The sequence below is a fragment of the Nomascus leucogenys genome, chromosome X (genome assembly GCF_006542625.1).
Source record: "Nomascus leucogenys isolate Asia chromosome X, Asia_NLE_v1, whole genome shotgun sequence".
In the NCBI taxonomy this organism is placed as follows: Eukaryota; Metazoa; Chordata; class Mammalia; order Primates; family Hylobatidae; genus Nomascus; species Nomascus leucogenys.
In genome coordinates, this window is record NC_044406.1 from 5,778,340 (window position 1) to 5,800,167 (window position 21,828).

General features: G+C 43.0%; 1 protein-coding gene across 5 annotated transcripts in view; it reads left to right on the forward strand.

Annotated features, from left to right (window-relative positions):
* Positions 1-21,828, forward strand: part of STS (steroid sulfatase) — a 213,028-nt gene that overhangs the window by 175,083 nt on the left and 16,117 nt on the right. For all 5 annotated transcript variants that reach the window (XM_012500957.2, XM_030806567.1, XM_030806566.1 and 2 more), the window contains 2 exons: positions 6,296-6,455; positions 17,307-17,428. In XM_012500957.2, the coding sequence (XP_012356411.1) occupies positions 6,296-6,455; positions 17,307-17,428 (282 nt within the window). The remainder of the gene's footprint in view (positions 1-6,295; positions 6,456-17,306; positions 17,429-21,828) is intronic.

Below are 21,828 nucleotides of genomic sequence, written 5' to 3' on the forward strand. Positions count from 1 at the left end.
GGTGGCCATTTGTGGCTTGGGGCTCCTTTGGGAATCTGGAATCTCTGGCAGGCTATGATATTTCCAGGGCCTCTGCAGGAGATTTGTTTTATTTTGTTTTGTTTTCAAAGTGGTTATACATCAAGCCATGTTCTCATAAGATGTCTCTTCCATCACCTGGAGTTCTGGGATATTAGCAAATTCCTCAGAGGGGAATAGATCACTGGCACTTGGGTTGTAAAATACACAGACATTGGATGTGCCTGTGGATTTTTGTGAAACTATGTGCTTTGTTTTCTGTTTTTTAAGACATGATGTCTCTCTCTGTCACCCAGACTGGAGTGCAGGGGCACAATCATAGCTCACTGCAGCCTCAAACTCCCAGGTTCAAGCAGTCCTCCCCCCCTCAGCCTCCTGAGTAGCTGGGACTACAGGTGTGTGCCACCACACCTGGCTATTTTTTAAAATTATTATTATTATTATTTTTTTGTAGCGATGGCATCTCACCATGGTGCCAAGACTGGTCTTGAACTCCTGGTCTCAAGCAACCCACCTGCCTAGGCCTCTCAAAGGGCTGGAATTACAGACATGAGCCACTGCACCTAGCCACTATCTGCTGTTTAAGGGCCATGTTTTTCAGCCACTCTCTCATGTGGCTCTACAGCCAGGTGCATCCCTTGGCTTCCCCTGGTGAGCCCCTAGTAAACCATCCTCAGACATTGCCTTTCACCTTAAAGATGATGTACAGGTCAACTCCTGGGAGGGTACGAAATTCACTCAGTGCCTCAGTCCTTAATTCTACTGTTCACATGTAGCTTTCTGAATTTCTACATAGGGGGTAGAAACTAAATGTGGTTTACAAATATGGTGTGATCCTCTTCTCTCAGGACATAGACAACTTGGCACCAGTGCTCTTGCTGCAATGATAAAGTGATATTGGAGAACTGTTTAAATTCACAGGCTTTGGAGTCAGTCAGACAAACCTGGATTTGTATCTGTAACTCTACCGCTTAGTAAATAAGTGACCATCAGCACATAACTGAAGTTCTCTCAGCCTCAGATTGTGCAACTATTATATATATATATATATATAATTATATATATTTTATTTTTTTATATATCTATATTTTGTATTATATATATTTTATTTTATATATATATATAAAATATTAAAATGTTATGAATGAGTTTAGATTGATGGAGAATTACAAAGGTAGTACAGAGGTATATTTTTCACCCAGCTATCTGCAATCTTACCATCCTACACAACTATGGTGTATTTGTCAAAATTAACCTTCACATGTTACCAGCTTTCCCATTAATGCCCTTTCTGTGTTTCAGAATCAATACACAATGCCACGTTGCATCTAGAAGATTAACTTTTAGAGGGTGCTTTTTCCTGATTTAATAGTTTGGTTTTTGTTCCCGTTTATTTATGCTGTTTTATTTTAAACAAGGGGGCAATATGTGTATATCTAAACCATTAATGAAACCAGCCCTTTTTTGTTCTATAGCAATCACTTATTTTGTTGTTAAATTTAAAGTGAAGATGGTGTGAGTTTGATCGAGTAGCAGGATAAGCAGGTGAAAACTTTATGAGTTAGATGGAACAGAAGGAAATCTAGACTGTGATTCACAGGTTGAGATTCCTCCCAAAGATCTGCTTTCAACTGCTTGAATGAACTACGGCAAAGTAGTTAAACTTCCCATTTGTTGGCTGTGATCTCTGTGAAGCAGGAATCACAGTATCTGTCAGAGAATTACCTTCAAGTGATGTTAAAAGGATAAAATAAGGGGAAGAGTTTTAACTTTCTTAGGAGGCCATCACAGAAACTACAAAGTATGACGTGAACTTCCATAGGAATCTCCCCGAAGTGACTGTGCATATACAATGTCTGAATGTCTGTAAAGGTCAGAGCCTGCTGAGAAGACTACAGTCTTCAGCTGTAAGAAATAAGCTTTTAACTATTCCCAATAGCAAAGACATGGAGTCAACCAAAATACCCATCAACAGTGGACTGGATAAAGAAAATGTGTTACATACACACCATGGAATACTATGCAGCCATAAAAAAGAATGAGATCCTGTCTTTTGCAGCAACATAGATGGAGCTGGAGGCCACCATCCTAAAAGAATTAATGCACAAACCTAAAACCAAATTCTGCATGTTCTCACTTATAAGTGGGAGCTAAACATTGAGTACACATGGACACAAAGAAGGGAACAACAGACTGTGGGGCCTACTTGAGAGTGGAGGGTGGGAGGAGGGAGAGGATTGAAAAACTAAATATCAGGTACTATGCTGATTACCTGTGTGATGAGATAATCTGCACACCAAACTCCCAAGCCATGCAGATTACCTATATAACAAACTTGCACATGTACCCCCGAACCTAAAATAAATAAAAATAAATACACAAACAAATACATACATAGATAAATAATGTAACATCTGAAAAACACACTAGAGCAGAGTGCAATAAAAGGAGGCATTCCTGTAAAGGTTACAAAAAAAAACAAAAGAGAGAGAGATGAGCTTTTAACAATGGAGATTTGCTTCAGGACCCCTGAAACCTCTGTCTCTAGTAATTTACTCCCTAAATATAAGTGGCCTTTGTTTCCAGTTGACTCACACATGATATTCCTGCAAGGAATGAGCATTTTTTCATTGGCTTCATTCTCACTTAACTGTCTACTTAATGCTTCACACCAATTGTCTGAAACAGCCTCTTTTTGGAGTAGCTGAACTTCAACTCCACTCCCTTTGTCCCCAGCCTAAATTCCTGATGGCTACTTCAGTGCCACTTAGCCCTATGCTCTCTTTGTCATAAAGGGTGAGGAAGCAGTGTTTATTCCCCCAGCAATGCATCACCTGCCCAGCTGGAGTGACCTCAGCCCTGGCCTGTCTGAGCCCTATACTGGAGCACTTGGTCTCCATCCCGCAACGGGAGGTGTTGGTCATATAGGGGCCACAGGAAAACTGCCCCTTTGCCCTCTGAAGGTTTGCTAAAAATCAGCTGACAAAAGCAACTGAGAAAAGGCATACAAATTTATTACCGTGCATGGAGCCTTACAAAATAGATCTCAAAGAAATGGCTGGGTGGTTGATGCTTTTACACCATCTTGAGGTTACAGAAAGAATGGGGCCTTGCCTCCTGGCAACACAGGTTAGGAGAGGGGAGAAGAGGGCGCCTGGCTAGCAGAGGTGGTCTTGTTATGCAGATGAGACCTCCTGTGTAGCAGTCCACAGAGAGAAGAGATGGTGGAATGTTTCTTGCACACCTTTAAAGGTGTGTGTCTCTGAGTTCATCTTTCCTAGATCAGACAAGGGAGGCCTTCAGAGAAAGCCTGGCTGCCTCAATGCAGATTCTCTCTCTCTGTCTCTCTTTTTTTTTTTTTTTTTCTGAGACAGATTCTCACTCTGTTACACAGGCTAGAGTGCACTGGTGATATCTTGGCTCACTGCAACCTCCACCTCCCGGGTTCAAGCAATTCTCATGCCTCATCCTCCCAAGTAGCTGGGATTACACGCGTGTGCCACCACGCCTGGCTAATTTTTGTATTTTTAGTAGAGACATGGTTTCACCATGTTGGCCAGGCTGGTCTTCAACTCCTGACCTCAGGCGATCCACCCGTCTCAGCCTCCTAAAGTGCTGGGATAACAGGTGTGAGCCACTACGCCCAGCCAGATTTTCTCTATAGATTCAAATCTCCCCTACAAAAGACAGTTTTGCAGGGCTGCTTCTGTTTGCAGACCCTCCGAACATCCATCTCAAAATATGTCAAAGAAGAGTATTTTGGGGTGAAATATTTTAGTTCCTTCAGTGACCGTCTTCTGAGATTATCTGCTGACATTCTGATCCACTCTGAACTCACCCTTCCTGCCTCTGCTGGTACCCTTTCAATGCTGTATTTAATTATATTCTAAGTGCTTCATAGGCACAAAGCCTGTTTCCTCAACTCTCCTGGTAAGAGCCATCCTGGTAATAAAATAATACCAACGAAGATAATAGCCATTTTTTGTGCCTCTCTTGCAGGCACTGAGCTTGGCAGTTGGGATAATCATTCCATATAATACTCTCGTGGAAACATTGTGGGAATATGAGATACAGAAAGCTGAAGCTATTTTCTCAGGTGCAAAGGGCTGGCGTATCTGTTTCCTACGTCCGTTGTAATCATTGACCACAAATTTAGTGGCTCAAAACAACATGATTTTTTTTTAATTTTTAGATTCAGCGGGTACGTGTGCAGGTGTGTTACATGGGTATATTGTGTTATGCTGAGGTTTGGGGTTCTAATGATCCTGTCATCCAAGTAGTGAACATAGTACCTGATAGTTTTTCACTCCTTGACCTCCTCCCTCTTTCCCCCCTAGTAGTTCCCAGTGTCTATTGTTGCCGTCTTTATGTTTATGAGTACCGAATGTTTAGCTCCCACTTATAAGTAAGAACATGCAGTGTTTGATGTTCTGTTCCTGCATTAATTCACTTAGGATAATGGCCTCTAGCTATACCATGTTGCTACAAAGGACAATATTTTGTTCTTTTTTATGGCTGTGTAGTATTACATGATGTATATGTGCCACATTTTCTTTATCTAATCCCTGTCGATGGGCACCTGGATTAATTTCATGTCTGCTATTGTGAATAGTACAGCAATGAACATACAGGTATGGGTATCTTTTTGGTAGAATGATTTATTTTCCTTTGGGAATAACCATGAATTAAATGGGTCCTCAAGGTGTTGGCAGGGCTATGTTTCTTGCTGAAGGCTCTAGGGGAGAATCTTATTCCTTGCCTTATCCAACTTCTAGAGCCTGCCTGCGTTCCTGGGCTTGGGGTGCCCTTCTCTGCCTTTAAAGTCAGCAGCATAGCATCTTCCAGCCTCTGTCTGTGATTACACCCCTCCACTTCTCTGACTCCCTCTTTCCCTTGAAAGGACCTTGTCTACAAAAAGAGTCAGACTCTGTAAAACGTTTGAAGAGATTCATTCTGAGCCAAGTTGACACAGCCCTGGGAGATCCTAAGAATACGTACCCAAGTTGCTCTGGCTACAGCTTGATTTCTACATTTTAGGGAGACATAAGGCATCAGTCAATACATGTAAGATGTACATTGTTCAGTCTGGAAAGGTAGCATGAGTCAAAATCGGGGGGTGGGGGGTGAGGAGGCTTCAGGTCATAGGTGGACTCAAAGAATTTCTGATTGGCAGTTGGTTGAAAGAGTTGATTTAAAGACCTGCAGTGGATAGAAGGGAGTGTCTGGGTTAAAGTAAGGGGGTTGTGGAGGCCAAGGTTCTTATGATGCAGATGAAGCCTCCAGGTAGCAGGCTTCAGAGAGAATAGATTGTACGTGTTTCTTATCAGACTTTAAAAGATACCAGACTCTTGGTCAGTTCTCTCCTGGGTCAGGGAAAAGACCCCGAAAGAGAAGGAGATTGTCTACAGAATGTAGATTTTCTGCACAAGAGACAGCTTTGTGGGGCTATTTTGAAGTGTGTCAAAGAAATATATTTTGGGGTAATCTACTTCAACTTCTATCAGGGCCTGCTGTCTGTCGTGTTGGTATCTTATTGCTACAAACAGTCTGTTTTGTCAGTCTTAAGGTCTGTGTTTTAATGTTAATGCTGGTCAGTTGTACCTGAATTACAAAGGAAGGAGGGTAAAATGAGGCGTGCCCAATCCCCTATTTCCATCATAGACTGAACTGGTGTTTCAGGTTAAACCTTTGGAATGCCCTTTGCTGAGGGGAGGGGTCCATTCTATTAGTCGAGGGGCTTAGAATTTTATTTTTGGTTTACAACCCTATGATTACATTGGATCCACTCAGGCAATGCAGGGTAATCTCCTCATCTCAAAATCCTTAGTCACATGCTTAAAGTCCCTTTTGCCATATAAGGCAAAATACCCATTTCCCCAGGCTCCAGGAATTTGGATGCAGACACTTGGGGGCACCATTATTTTGCCTACCACAGCTGGTGTAAAGTAGAAATGGAACTTGAATTCCCTGACTCCAGAGTCATTGATTTGAATCTTTGGTGACTCAAATCTTTGTTGCGTTGAGTCCCTCTGATTACAAAGTTTTTGTTCAAGATGCCATACAATGCTGACCATGTCACACATGGTGGTGACTGTATCATATGTATTCCTTTTTTCAATACAACATATACTATATTGCTCATGGAATACTCATGGATGGAATCTATGTAATTAGAGCAGTTGGTTCTTCTACATTGAGCACGAAAGAGTCCATTGAAGTGAGCATTGAAAGCATTGAAATCTCCCTGTTGCCTCTTACCTCTTTTTTGATCTTTTAGGGGGAAAAGCAAACAACTGGGAAGGAGGTATCCGGGTTCCAGGCATCCTTCGTTGGCCCAGGGTGATACAGGCTGGCCAGAAGATTGATGAGCCCACTAGCAACATGGACATATTTCCTACAGTAGCCAAGCTGGCTGGAGCACCCTTGCCTGAGGACAGGTACTCTGATGCCAGGGTGGTTGGTATTGTCGAGCTCTGATTTCACAGCCCAATATGCTCTGGTTTGCCTGCATAATGGTGTGGGGACCAAGGCCTTTGGCCCCGTGGAGTTTTCCTGAAAATCACAGGTTTGAGGCAGGTCAATTAATAGGATAAAAGGCATATACATTTACTTAATGTGTACACAGCAGGCTTCCGAAGGAAGATCCAAAGATACAGGGGAAATTGTTCATTTTTTTGCTGTGGTTCAGCAAAGTATGGGCAGTGTGTAGAAGTAGGATTAGAGGGAAAGGTCTGACCTTATGCTAATGGACTGAGTGGGAAAACCCAGCCAGGCCTGTCTATCTAGATGCTTCTTGGCCTCTCTGAGCAGTGTTCCTTCCTTCTGGGCATGGGGCAGGGCCCTCTCTGGAACGGGGGTCTTATGACCTACAGTCAAACAAAGTAGGTCAGAGGATTTATTCATGGGCAGTTTTTACACAGAAAGGCAGGGGGAAAGTTGGAGTCATATTTTTAGGTTTGATGCTGGCTTTGGGGATCAGGGGTTTTGGTTCTTATGACCTGCATTGGGGAAGAGGGATTCTAGTTTCTCTGGTGCCTTGGGGTAGAGTGGGACTGAGAGACGGGAGGGCAGGAGAAAGTCAAAGGAAAACTTCTGCACTGAGGCCGCTGCTGAGGCCCTCGGTTTGGAGTGTCACGATGCCTCCAGTTGGACTTGTTATCTCTGTCCAGTCTGGGACCTTACTGGTGGGTTTGCCAATGTAAAAACCCTTCTGCCAATCTCTTTATCCAGGGGGAAATAAACTCAGAGGCACTGAAGGTTTTTAGTGACCAGGAATGTGGATGGGTGGTGTTTAATTCAGCCTTGGTCTTTCGGCATTGTGCTGACGCTGTTGTTCTCGTCTGTTCACCCCACCATTGCTTGCCATTGTGCAGCTGGGCCACAACCTCTTTGACCTCCGACTTTGGGATTGCACACCTTTTCCTTTGTCCACACTCAGCAGCCGTTTGCTGTAACAGTGAGAAATGCAGACGGTTCCCCAGCTAAGGCCCCATTTCCCAGCATGTCTTCACTGAGAAGTTCTAAATGAAATGTCTTTCTCTTAAATTTAAATACGACTTCATATGACATTGCCAGTGGTTTCTTCCTAAGTGTTATTGCCAATCTGAAGAGTTTTAAGTGAAGCACACTGATTAATTGTTTTCATTAGTTTGGTGACAGACCAGGCGAATGTCATGCAGGCGGCTGCAAATCTTGTTTAAATTCAGCCGTAATGAGAAGGAAGAGGAAAGGGGAAAGGAAAGACAAAACCAGCTGTGCTGCCAAAGCAAGTCCAGAGATGGGTTTCCTCCCTTCCCGCTGTATTAGACCTTGTTTCCTTACTGGTTTCAACTCTGCTTTAGGTATACACCCTTCCTTGACACACACACCAATGAGAAATGCAGCGTTGACAGCTCAACTATTCTCAAACTTTGAGGTCTCAAAACCCCTTTTCATTCTTCCATGATTGAGGACCCCAATGATCTTTTCCTTATGTGGATTGTATCGAGTGATGCTTATTATATTAGTTATAAAAAATGAAATTTTTTTAAGGCACCAAACTACCCCAAGCTCACATTCCATTGGCTAATACATCGATGATGTCATCATTTGCCCTGTGGCCACTAGGAATGTCCATTGTACACTCCTAAAAGGGTGATAGTGAGAAAGACAAAGAGTGCCTTCCTATTGTTACAAAAATAACATTGGCCTCGCAGACCTCCTGAAAGGGTCCCAGAGAGTCTCTGGATCACGCTTTGAGACTAGCAGGTGGTATGGCTAAGAGTGGAGATTCTAGACCTGCACTGGTTGAATTCATATTCTTCTTCTTCTTTTTTTTTTTTTCGAGATGGGGGTTTCACTCTGTCACCCAGGCTGGAGTGCAGTGGTGCGATCTCAGCTCACTGCAACCTGCTGCTCCCAAGCTCAAGCGATCCTCCCGCCCCAGCCTCCTGAGTAGTTGGGACCATAAGCATGCACCACCACACCCAGTTAATTTTTTGTATTTTTGGTAGCGACAGGGTTTCACCATGTTGCCAAAGTGGTCTTGAAGTCTTGAGAAATCCTCCTGCCTCGGCCTCCCAAAGTGCTGGGATTACAGGCTTGAGCCACTGAGCCAGCTGAGTTCATATTCTTGTCATCACTGCAGGGTAAGCGTTGAACTTTCCTGGGCCTTCACTCCTCTGGAAAATGAGTTCAATAATAGCACTGACTACAGGATCAGTAGGAGGATTAAAAACCTCCTTGCCTGTAACGTTCAGTACAAAGAAGGCATGAATGTTTGCCATTTCTTGTTTTGCCTGTCATTTTGAGGGAGTAGTCAGGTGTACATTATTAGTACAGTTCTTTCCTCTTCCACATTTAATATTCATCCGAGGTCATAAAATCATAGAGTCTGAGGCCAAAAGGGGAATTGTAAGATCTCCTACTCCAGCCAAACTATTCTTTTTTTCCACTCTAGTGATGGAAAACATGGCAGCAGTGCCTCACAGAAAGTTTTTCCTATATAAAGCCAAAAATCCCATTCTCTATTTCACCTCCTCATTGGCTGTAGTTCTTACCTTTGGAATAAAGCTTAATACTTCCTCAAGTAGCTAGAACAGAGTGTTCAGGCAATCTCATTTGTTACGTTTGTCTCTCATGACCCATAATGTTAAAACCATCACTGCTCTTCGCTTTCATAATATCTTGGAATGGTTTTCTACCCAGTGGGGGAAAAGCAAGGTAAGGAAAAAGTTCAGAGGCAAAGAGGAAGATTCATAAAGGGAAATCTTACTGCTTCTACCTTCTAGCCACTCTAGTCTGAGGCTGATGGAGGCCAATCTGTGTTTCTTATATATGCTCAATGAAGAGGATAACAGCCTCCCTCTTAGAAGACCCAAGTATTTTGTGTGTGGGTTTGTGTCATCAGTAGAACCAACTCTCAATATTGAAGATTCCCCTCTGTTTCTGATTCCTTTCATGGACCTTAGAGGTGCTTGTTGACCTCATTTTTTTTTTTTTTTTTTTTGAGACAGAGTCTTGCTCATTTGCCCAGGCTAGAGTGCAGTGATGCAATCTCGGCTCACTGCAACCTCTGCCTCCACCTCCCAGGGTCAAGCAATTCTCCTGCCTTAGCCTCCCGAGTAGCCGGGACTACAGGCGTGCACCACCATGCTTGGCTAATTTTTTGCATTGTTAATAGAGATGGGGTTTCACTATGTTGGCCAGGCTGGTCTCAAACTCCTGACCTCAGCCTGCCTCAACCTCTCAAAGTGCTGAGACTACAGTTGCGCACCATCACGCCCAGCTAATTTTTGTATTTTTAGTAGAAATGGGGTTTCACTATGTTGGCCAGGCTGGTCTTGAACTCCTGACCTCAGGTGATCCACCCACCTCGGCCTCCCAGAGTGTTGCGATTACAGGCCTGAGCCACGGCACCCGGCCAGTTGACCTGGTTTTAAACCACAGATATTGCTTCTGTGTTGAGGTCCTAGCTCCTGGTACTAGTCCAGCTGTAAAATGCCTTCGTCATCCTAGAGACAGCACAGGTTAGAAAACAGAAATGTGCTTCCAAGTGCCTTATGGGAATAGAATTATCACACAGTACCTTATTTACAGCATATTGCCAACCAGGTCCAGTAATATTCTTATGTATTTGTCCAGAAGACTTTGAATATCTAAAGTAGTGTTTTCCCCCAGGGGTCACTTATCAATGCCTGGAGACATTTTTTATTGTCTTGGCTCAGGGTGCTACTAAACATCCTGCAACACACAGCACAGACCCCTACTGCGATGAATTATCTTACCCATTATGTCAGCGGTGCTGACGTTGAGAAATCCTACCCTGAAATTTATTATTGCTCTTTTATGGAAAATGTTGTTATAATGGAAAATCCCATCAAAACTTTTCAATAAAAGCATCTAGACAATACTCTTACATCTATATCCATCTATAAATGTGATACACAGATGTCTGCCCTTTAGAAAGTAGCCTTAACTCCTTCCTGCTCAGAGTGGTGCAAATAAGCTTTCTCAGCTCCCTGCTAGAGAGATATTAAATTTGCATTTCTCAGGAGAAGAAACTCATTCAGAGGGTTGGACCCAAGCTGTTTGATGAGCACTTTGAACAAAGTGCCTTTGCTTCTTTCTGCGTTTTGTTTGAAGAAGATAACTTCTGTTCAGCAGACCTCCATTCTTCAAGCACTGTCCTGTAATTCTCGGGAAGCATTTTGGATCTAGTGGGAGTCCTTCATGGCCAGTCAAAGCATGGTGGGAGATCAGAAGCCCGTGGATCCAAGGTTTCTACTTAGGCCAAAAGAAAGGTAGTCCAGAGGAACACAGGAAAGATTTTTGTTGTTGTCGTTGTTGTTCTGTTTTTGTTTTGCAGCATCTTAACACTGCAGTGAGAATAGTTCTCTAATTCAACCTTATGATGTGCTTATGTGGGATTTCTCTCTGGCAGTGAATTTTTCCTTCATATGCACATTAGCGATTCATTTTCATTCAGTGGCATGACTTATCAGAAGAAATTTCAGTGTCCATCACCCTTGGCATATTCAGAAAAAATATTTCCCTCCAGGTCTCCAAATAAGCTGATTTTGGAAATAAATGGAGGACAACCTTTTGTGTTACAAAAGGCAGCAACAAGGGCTTACGAAAAAAGAAGAATCAAATACTTAAATGTATTAATTCATTAACATGAAAATTATTTCTGTGGGTCTCATCTTTGCAAGCAGATACAATATTGCCATAGTAGGAGTATGATCATGCCCCTTCCTAACAAGGTATTAACATCAGTAATAGAGAATAGAGTATAGCAACAAGCCATAGTTGGTTACACCTTTTGGAAAACATCAACATTTTAACCATAGACCCTTCAGCTGGGATGCAAGGAAACAGAGTGCTGGCAACCTCAAGAATCAAATTTTAGAGGTGAAATATTTGGAGCTTCTGGTCCATAATTAAAACAAAATTTGACTTCATTTTTTAAAGTTACAAAAACAAATTAATGCTTTAATGCTTAACACACTTTTGTCTAATGGAGACAAGGAATGGATTTAGCTGACTTCTCCCAGTAACTTTTGCTGACTTATAGCTGAGCCACTAGAGAAGACCTTTTCAATAGAGTAATACAGATGAAAAAGTCAGTGAGCTATATCTGGTTTACATCAGTTTTTGCAGAATTAAAGGTGACTCTCTTCATGGGAACAACCCCGAGTTTGTGTGTGTAACCACTTATACTGATCTTGCTTTCTGTTCAACTATGGCAGAGGGTTTAATGTTTACAAATGAAAACATATTTTTCTGAATTGTGATAATAACTTTCTGAATACTTAAGATTCCCTTTAATTTATTACAGATATATGTACTTTCTCCTAAAGATGTTTCCTTAACTATGACTGTCTACATTGAAATCATTGTCATTTGTATATCAAATAAGCTGCTCACCAATATTGTGCCCCAAATAAGCTTCTCTATTAGTCTCCAAGACCTTAACTTCTGTATTACCCCAAACCTTTTCTTTCTCTTATGATGCTTCAGTCCTTGGCCTGGCAAGTTGGCCAGGCAAAGGGCGCCTGGGAAGGACATTCCACGTGGAGGGACGAGGATGTTGAAAGCCTCAGAGCTGAGAGAGAGCACAGCACATTCTTGGAGGAAGGACGTCAATAGGGTTCAGGGAAGGTTTCCAGAACATGCCCTTTTTAATTATGTAAAAATTGTCTGTATGGTATTTAACTTGACCTGAAATTTTGACACAAGGATGCCTTGCAAACAACCTGTTAATAACGCTACCATCATTGTCAGTCAGGAACCCAAGGAGAATAATTTCACCTTCCAAATTAAAAACACTCCCAAACACTCCCTTTTCCACCAAGAGCCATGAGGGCACTAGGACAGAAAACACATCCGGTTTTTTTTAGCATTGGCTGTTATGCAAACATGCTACAAAAACTTGAATTAGTTTGCAAGAAAAAGCCCGTTAGACTGTTTCCAGAGAAAACAGCAATGCTTTGGGTCACTTTGAAAGTGAATTGGCCCATCTCCCCCAGAACACGACATTCTAAAAGCATTTTTGTACTAGCAGCATTAATGGAAATGTGCTATTCTCTGGGTTATTGCCATGGTTAACTGCGAATCCCACAAGTGGTTTAAGACAACCCCAAATATTTCGATAGCTTAGACACCACTTAAAAGTTTAGCTTGACAGGGTCACTTTCCATTTTTCATGGCAGAAATGAGGCTTCCTTTGACAGACCATATTTCTGCAGCACTGTTAAATGGTGGCTTTCCATAGCAGCATGATTTATGGCCTGCCTCTAGGAAGGACCACGTTAGGTGTGGGATATTAAAAAAAAAAAAAGTCTCTCTCCACATTGGAAGAAAAATAAGTTTGCAGAATAAACTTTGTGCCCCTCCTTTAAAAAAACCTCAAATATTTCATTTTTAAGTAAGAAAAAATAATTATGAGACTTGGAGTCTTATTTTGTTTTAGTTAAATTCCCCTTTCCTGTAATCATGATCAATTTCAGTTATCAAGTACTGATCTTGGCCAAGGCCAGAGGAGAGCTTGAAGCCAGAAGTTCAAGGCCAGTCTGGGCAAATCTCTCCAAAAAAAAAAAAAAAGAAAGAAAAATAGCTGGGCATGGTGGCATGTACCTGTAGTCCCATGTACTTGGGAGGATGAGGCGGGAGGATCGCTTGAGCCCAGGAGGTCAAGGCTGCAGTGAGCTATGGTTGCACCACCACACTCCAGCCTGGATGTCAGAGCAAGACCTTGTCTCTAAAAAAAAAAAAAAAAAATTGAAAAATACTGATCTTAAGACAGCAATTCCATCTCCCATGTTCTTATATCACATGATGAATTTTGTTGGCAAATGGAAAAAAAAAAGCCAGATTCAAAAAGTAAAATTCTAGCTTGTGTCCCAGAAAATGGGGATTTCATCTTGCTTTGGGGAGTCATTGAAAGACATTCTCCCTGCTTGGGGAAGGATAGGAATCCTCTGTGCCTTGTCTCTCCCCTTCAGATTGCTTTTCACCACTGCGGGCTTTTCCTGGTCTAATTCTCATGCCTGCCCACTTCCTCTCTTACTTCTTCCTTCCTTTCAGCTTTATTTGGGATCTCATAAAGGCCTGAGTCTTTCTTGAAAGGAATTTGAAAAGAACCAAGCACAATGACTGCCATTTCAGGATGGAAACAGTGTTTCAGGGCACACGCTGTGTCTCAATAGAACTCTCTCTACCATGTTTCTTTTTCTTCCCCTCGTGGTTCACAGGAACCTTGGTTTGGGAAGGGAGCCAAGCCAGTCTCTTGTTCTTATTTTTACTTATGATAATAGAATATTTTCAGTCTACAGACTTCTGCAGAGCATGTGATTAATAACAAGGGTTGAGACCAGAGAAGTGCTAACAACAAGGCTATAATTACGTTATGGGTTTTTGGTGACAACAAAATAAACCATGGGAGAAAGCTCAAGGGACATAGGACCTCTTAAGCACACTTACCAAAATTATACAGCCACGTCAAACTTCCAGTTTCTAAACGCCTTGTAACAAGAGATGACAGGGATGTAGCGTTTTTAATCAGAGAAAGAAAATCCTCAAGTTAAACACTCACCCTTTCAAAATAATTATCTGCCTCTCATTTTGATGGCAATGGCCTAATGGTATCATGGCTTCAATTTTTCATGTAGCTGTTAATTTATGTTTAATGCAAAACACAATTTTATACTTTATTCCTTTCTTCAAACTGTAAGTAATCTTATTTTGCTCATCACCAACTGCATATGTCTTATTGTTTGCAATCTGGAAAGTTCCCCTTCTTGGCCTAGTTAGATACCCAGTAGTAGAGGAGATATATTTTCATTTGGGAATAATCCGTTCCCTGGTTATTTAATGGTATCATTATTATTATATATGAATTAATTCATTCTAAGGAGAAATTTGCATTCATTGTAGTCTACGAATCCAAGTTGCCTCATGCAATATAGTCTCTTTTTATTTTAATCCCAAATTGTCAGGTGCCCATCTTTTCAGCAGACCTGTATGTCATGAGTAAAGCTTTCCCTTTGATCAGGCAATGTTAGGTAACATGGGGTACCTTAAAATGGCACCGTACCTTAAGATGGGGCCGGTTCCGGGTTCTTCTCTCCTCCTTGACCGGGCACTGTCTGAACCCGCCAAAGGAGGGCCAATCAGAAAGAAGCATCTCCCGCCTTCCCTTGGGCCCACCCCTAGCCCAATCCACGTAGGCCCAAGGGATATAAAACCCAGCACAGCAGCAGCCCTCTCTCTCTTCTCTTCCTTCTCCTTACGTGGTGCCACTCGATACCTTCAATAAAGATCTCTTGACCGCGACCGGTGTAGTTTGGTCTCCGCCCGGCCCCTTTCATTGGTGCCGTGTCTCGGATCGGGACTCCCCACCCCCCTCAGTGGGAGCCCGATCCCTTTCGGGCTCAGTCCAGACCCCGGCCGGTCTTCGCCCATTTTCCTGTTCGCCGACCTCTCCACCCAACACCTGCCTCATCTCGGTAAGTCTCCCCTCCTGGTGTCCAACACCAGCCGACCAACTCCCGTCTCAGCCGCCCGCTCTCGGCCGCCATAAATCTTACTCTAGACTCGGCCTGCAGGGAATGGAGTTTTCTCCCTCTCCTCCTCGCGTCTCTGGCCTGGGCCCCCCTTCCCTTTCTTGTCTCAAAAATCCTGGCACCAGGTGACCCACGGCCCTCGGCCTCCTAGAGGCCCTCAGGCCTTTCGTTTCGGTGACGACCGACTCGAAGGGTCTGACTCACAGCATGGTCATCGGCTGGTAGGGGACGCCCTGCCCAGCCCTTTGCCATATACTTCCATAAACCCCCTCTTCTCATAATGGGAGCCTCTGCGTCCCTGCCGGCCGACTCTCCCTTACAATGCCTTTTAAATAACTTATCAGCGCTTGGTTTGGCTGCTGATCTCAAACCTACACGCCTTATTAAATTGTGCACTCAAAACTGGCCCACCTACCCCCTAGACAACCAAAACAGATGGCCCACTTATGGGTCCTTTGATCCCAACCTTCTCCGGGATCTCTACAACTATTGTGAGCGAGCAGGAAAATGGGCAGAGATCCCCTGCGTTCATGGCTTCTTTCTTCTACGGGACAAACCCAACCTCTGCCTCCCCTGCAAGCCGCAACACCTTATCGCTGCTCTCAAGCTACCAACCTCTCCTTCCGCTCCCGACTTTGATCCGGCCGACGAACCCCCCCCATACCACCACCCTCCACCTCATCTTCCGGTCGCCGCTCAACCGGTTGAAACCGGCTACCAACCCAGACCACACGAAGAACTAAACTGTTTACGCCCCGCTCTCATGCATCTCCTAAGTCCTCTTCTCTGGCTTTCCGCCTCTCACATCTTTACACTTTCCACCGCCGGCGGGCCCTCTTCCCAGCCCTATTCTCACTATGATAGAAACAGCTGGGACCCTCTCTTCCACATGTTCCACTTCGCCATCTGGCTCCCACACCAACAAACACACCCCCTTCCTGTATTATACCACTAAAAACAACGCCCCCTCCCGAGCCATACATATCCACAACCCCGCCGACCCGGTCTGGGGCCAGTCAGTTACAGGAGGCATATATCCCAGCAATGCCTGGGCATATCCAGCTCAAACCATAACTATTTCCCGTTCCCTCAAACCATCCATCTCTAACCAAACCTTTAACCAGCTTCTCCTCAGAAACTACCAGCTCCTAGCGACTTGTGAAGACAAGGCAGACTCCAGAGACAGTCTCACACCCTGCTGACCTCTCAAACAGCCAACGACCGGCAACAGATACCCAGGATTGGGGGGGAGGGGGTAGGCCTGCCCTCTCACCCTAAATTAACTACCATCTTCTTCTCTCTTCGGGCAGACCAAACTCTACCCCTAGTACCCCAGATGGCTACAGCAAGCCGATTCTCTCATCACCAACCCATCCCTGCCCCTCAACTGGCTCACGGCACTGCAGGCCCTATTGCTTGGCCTCATACTGTACCCCATGCACAACCCTGACAGTTCTCCCTGTGCCCCCTCCCCACAGCGCCCCCACTCAGCAGGAAGCAGCCAGATGAACCACGACGCCCATTTTCCCCCATTTAAGAAAACAAAAAGGGAGGAATGTTAGGTAACATGGGGTACCTTAAAATGGCGCCGTACCTTAAGATGGGGCCGGTTCCAGGTTCTTCTCCCCTCCTTGACCAGGCACTGTCTGAACCCGCCAAAGGAGGGCCAATCAGAAAGAAGCATCTCCCGCCTTCCCTTGGGCCCGCACCTAGCCCAATCCACGTAGGCCCAAGGGATATAAAACCCAGCACACCAGCAGCCCTCTCTCTCTTCTCTTCCTTCTCCTTGCGTGATGCCACTCGATACCTCCAATGAAGATCTCTTGACCGCGACCAGTGTAGTTTGGTCTCCACCCGGCCCCTTTCAGGCAATAGACAGAAAATTGTGTTTTGGAGAAGCAACAGGAAGAATAAGGGTATGAATGCCAGATCAACTGGATTTCAATCCCATCAGTTCTTACTCGTCCCATGACCTTGGGCAAATTACTTAACCTTTCTGTGCCTCTGTTTTCTCATCTGTGCAATGGGGATGACAGTAGTTCCAGCTCATGGTGCTCTTTGCAGATGTAATGAGATAATACACGGACAGAGCTGGGATCAATGTGTTGCACAGGGCACCCAGGTGGGGTCAGTCTTCTTTGTATTAATTACGACTGGAGCTCCCTCATGCTCTTGTTGGTTCAGAAGGACATTTGAGAACACAGGACTGATTCACCTCTTGATGCCTGGCTGTTTATCCCACAGGATCATTGATGGACGTGATCTGATGCCCCTGCTTGAAGGAAAAAGCCAACGCTCCGATCATGAGTTTCTCTTCCATTACTGCAACGCCTACTTAAATGCTGTGCGCTGGCACCCTCAGAACAGTGAGTAAACAGACCTTTCCATGCTTCTCATGCTCCATGCAACCTATGCCATGGGAATAGATAAAACTAAAGGGCAAAAAGGTGGCTCTGCTTAATGGAGGCCAACAGATGCCTCAATGTGCGCCCATGCTTTGCTTTGTCCTCTTTTTCCGTCCTCCTCCTCTCTTCTCCTTCTGGTCACATAGTTGTCCAGGTAGGAGAACATCAGAAGGCCATGTCATTCACCCACCTGAACACCACCCACAGCTTCTGTATCCCAGCAGAGAAAGCTCCCTGTTCTCAACAGGGCGCTGTGTCTGGTTGCTTTATTGCATGCACAGCTGCCCAGCTCCACTTCCTAGCACTCCTCTCACACTGAAGACAGCAGCCCCTGTGCTCTGTGCATTGCTGTGCTTACACTTGCAGGCTCTTCTCCTGGAAGGATGTCTTGCCTCATCCTTCTTGGAGGGTACTCCTCAATGCCCCCCAGGCCCTGCTGAAATGCCACCTCCTCTGCATGTCCTCAAAGCATTCCCCTCACTCTTCCAGCATGGCACTAAAGGCTAGAGAAGGAATGAAGAGCATTTAAATGTTTACCTGACTTACTTTCCCAGCCTAAAGATGATGGATCGTGACTCACTGAATCTGTATTTTGTGCATCATGCATATTTGCTACATTTAGATATTTAAAGCAAGGTTAAAATGTTCTTCAGTTCTATCCCATTTCCTGAACTGGGGGTTCTTTTAATTGTGCAATTCAACAGGATCTCTTGTGGGTTTTCTAATACTTGTTTTATAGTGGTATTTCCAATTAGCACACAGGAACAAATGGTTTATAATCTTAGGTGTGGTTGTTGATTTTTTATGTCTGCATAGTATTCCATGGTGTGTATGTGCCACATTTTCTTAATCCAGTCTATCATTGTTGGACAATGGGTTGTTTCCAAGTCTTTGCTATTGTGAGTAGTGCTGCAATAAACATATGTGTGCATGTGTCTTTATAGCAGCATGGTTTATATTCCTTTGGGTATATACCCAGTAATGGGATGGCTGGGTCAAATGGTATTTCTAGTTCTAGTTCCCTGAGGAATCGCCACACTGTCTTCCACAATGGTTGAACTAGTTTACAGTCCCACCAACAATGTAAAAGTGTTCCTATTTCTCCACATCCTCTCCAGCACCTGTTGTTTCCTGACTTTTTAATGATGGCCATTCTAACTGGTGTGAGATGGTATCTCATTGTGGTTTTGATTTGCATTTCTCTGATGGCCAGTGATGATGAACATTTTTTCATGTGTCTGTTGGCTGCATAAATGTCTTCTTTTGAGAAGTGTCTGTTCATATCCTTCACCCACTTTTTGATGGGGTTGTTTGTTTTTTTCTTGTAAATGTGTTTGAGTTCATTGTAGATTCTGGATATTAGCCCTTTGTCAGATGAGTAGATTGCAAAAATTTTCTCCCATTCTATAGGTTGCCTGTTCATTCTGATGGTAGTTTCTTTTGCTGTGCAGAAGTTCTTTAGTTTAATTAGATCCCATTTGTCAATTTTGGCTTTTGTTGCCATTGCTTTTGGTGTTTTAGACATGAAGTCCTTGCCCATGCCTATGTCCTGAATGGTATTGCCTAGGTTTTCTTCTAGGGTTTTTATGGTTTTAGGTCTACCATTCAAGTCTTTAATCCATCTTGAACTGATTTTTGTATAAGGTGTAAGGAAGGGATCCAGTTTCAGCTTTCTACATATGGCTAGCCAGTTTCCCCAGCACCATTTGTTAAATAGGGAATCCTTTCCCCATTTCTTGTTTTTGTCAGGTTTGTCAAAGATCAGATAGTTATAGATGTGTGGCATTATTTCTGAGGGCTCTGTTCTGTTCCATTGGTCTATATCTCTGTTTTGGTACCAGTACCATGCTGTTTTGGTTACTGTAGCCTTGTAGTATAGTTTGAAGTCAGGTAGCGTGAAACTTAGAATTACAGTAATATTCCTATCACTAAGATACCTGGCAGTCAATGGAAAGTGGTGAGCAATTTATACAATTATCGTATGTTCTGGAGGTACCTATTGAGGCTGGACTTTCAGTTCCTTCTTTGGAGGTAAAATAAAATTCCCCTTTTCTCTAAGGGGCTTTTGAACTCTGCTTCTAGAACCTAGGACTGCCCCCCCCACACACACCTGCCCCTAAGGAGGGGTGTGTAATAACCTCCTAGCTGCTAACTTCTTAAACTTAGGGTGATTCCATTCCATTTTCCAACAAATCTTTGTCTCTTCCCCACTCACCTAGCCAATTTACCCAAGACTTATCATTTAAAGAACAGCCTCTCTTTTATTTTTACAACTTTTCCATGAAATTACAACCTTTCTATTAGCCACAGAAATCACACCAGGTATATGCTTCAGAGTTTCTCCTTTAAGTCTGGGCAGTTTTCTCATGATATGTTCTAGAAGACAAAAAAACAACAGAAACATGGGTTTGTGATTTTACTTCTGGAAGCATTTTATTCCTAGTTTCCATAAGAATACTGCTTCTTTTTTAGATCAGTTTATAGCATCGACTTCTGAGCTTTGTAATAAATGAGAGCTCAAGGACTCTTAATTTCTTTTTATATGGAGCCGGCAAGGAATGTGAAGAACAAAGTTTCTTTGACTACTGCATGTGCGAATAAGTCTGTATCATGTCCTGAACCTTGCAAAATTGTATTTTAATAGAGCCAAATCCCCAGTTAGAGAAGCTGGAAGGAACATATTGGATCAGAGGCTGGAGGAACACATTATGTGGAGGAGTAAAGAGAAAGGGGACAGGAAGATACAGAAAATAGGAGTGAGAAAAACAAGACCCAGTTTCTGATAGGCAACTGGCCCCGGGATAAAATTTGCTTCCTAGACTCTGAATGCAATTCCTTCAACTCTTCTGTCTTGAACTGGTAACAAAAAAAGGAGAAATCACAGTATCCGAAGGCTAGAATCATTTATCGAGATAAAGGACCTCAGGAAAACATGATGTTTATGAATCATTTATGATTTATTTTTCAGATGCTGTCTGAAACTCAGCAACCATATTTGCTGTCTTGGCTTTTGTGTATGGCTTCATGTTTAGTCATTTTGTATTTTATCTATTCATTTTTTCTAGAAATATGTATTGAGCACCTACTGTGTGGAACATACCGTCTTAGCACTGGCATCTGTCAGTGAGCAAAACAGACAAAGTTCCCTGCTGAAGAGTAGCTTACATTTTAGAGCATGAGGCGCTGCTAGCTGTACAATGTGCTGGGAATACAGGGATGCGTAAAGAAAATGTGACTCTCATCCATATGGAGCTTTCTGTCACCTGGGGAAGACAGATCTTAAAGTAGTAATAGTTGAGTGAGACTGCATAGGTCATCTCAGATAGGCTTTGGTAGGAGCTTGTCAATAATCACTGTGGAACATATTCCATGAATCTTAGGGATAAGAGGGTTGTCGCCTGACTTCGGAATACTTTATTAGAAAAAAGAAAAAAAGAAATGTAGTATTAGGGTTTAGTAGCAGGCAGTGGTATGCTGGAATCAGCTCCTGATCATTCAGGAATCTTGCCAGCTGGTTGTTAAACCATTGTCTGTTTTCATTTGGCTGTGTTGTGGGTGTTTACACCATGGCAATTGGCAAACACAACAAATACAGGTTGCCTTCCTCCCTCAGAGCCCTAGATTAACAACAGTTTGTTGGTATCAGTAGAACTGACTGCAGATGTTTTTAAGATGCAGTTACAATTTGTCTTGATTACTTAGAGGATTAAATGTTATAATTCCAAACTCATGAAATACTGATTTTCAAAAAACTTAATGCTAGGATTTCATTTCCACCCTTTTAAAACATGAATCTCTTTTAAAATTTATATATAATGTCTTCGCTATAATTTAGTTGTCTCAGCAAATTGAATGACATAATTTAATTATGATCTGATATCATTATTCCTATTACATTTTATAAGAACTCATGAAAGCATGATTATAACATGGATAACTTTTCTTGCACTAAAATAAGAATTTTGAGTTAAAATTTACCATTCAATGGTTATGAAAAATTTTGGCTTTAATGTTTGACATATGAATTAATGTTATTAAAAATTCAACACAATGACAACTTGATTTTATGGATGGAATTGATCTTAGAGGGTAGGTGGATACTTGGCTCCAGGATTTTTAAGCTGATGACTGTAGTCTGTGAGATAAATACTCACATTAATGGAGAGTCCCCAAACCAGCTGGTCATACCAAAATCCATGGGATAGCTGTAGATATATTCTAGAATGCAATGCAATATAGTACATAATTAACAGCTTAAAGTGTTTTGTACAGACATATATGGAATCTTAGCATCATGTAGACAAAAAAGTCACATATATTTGAAATGTCACACTTTAGTCAGAAACGGGATCTCCATGAAG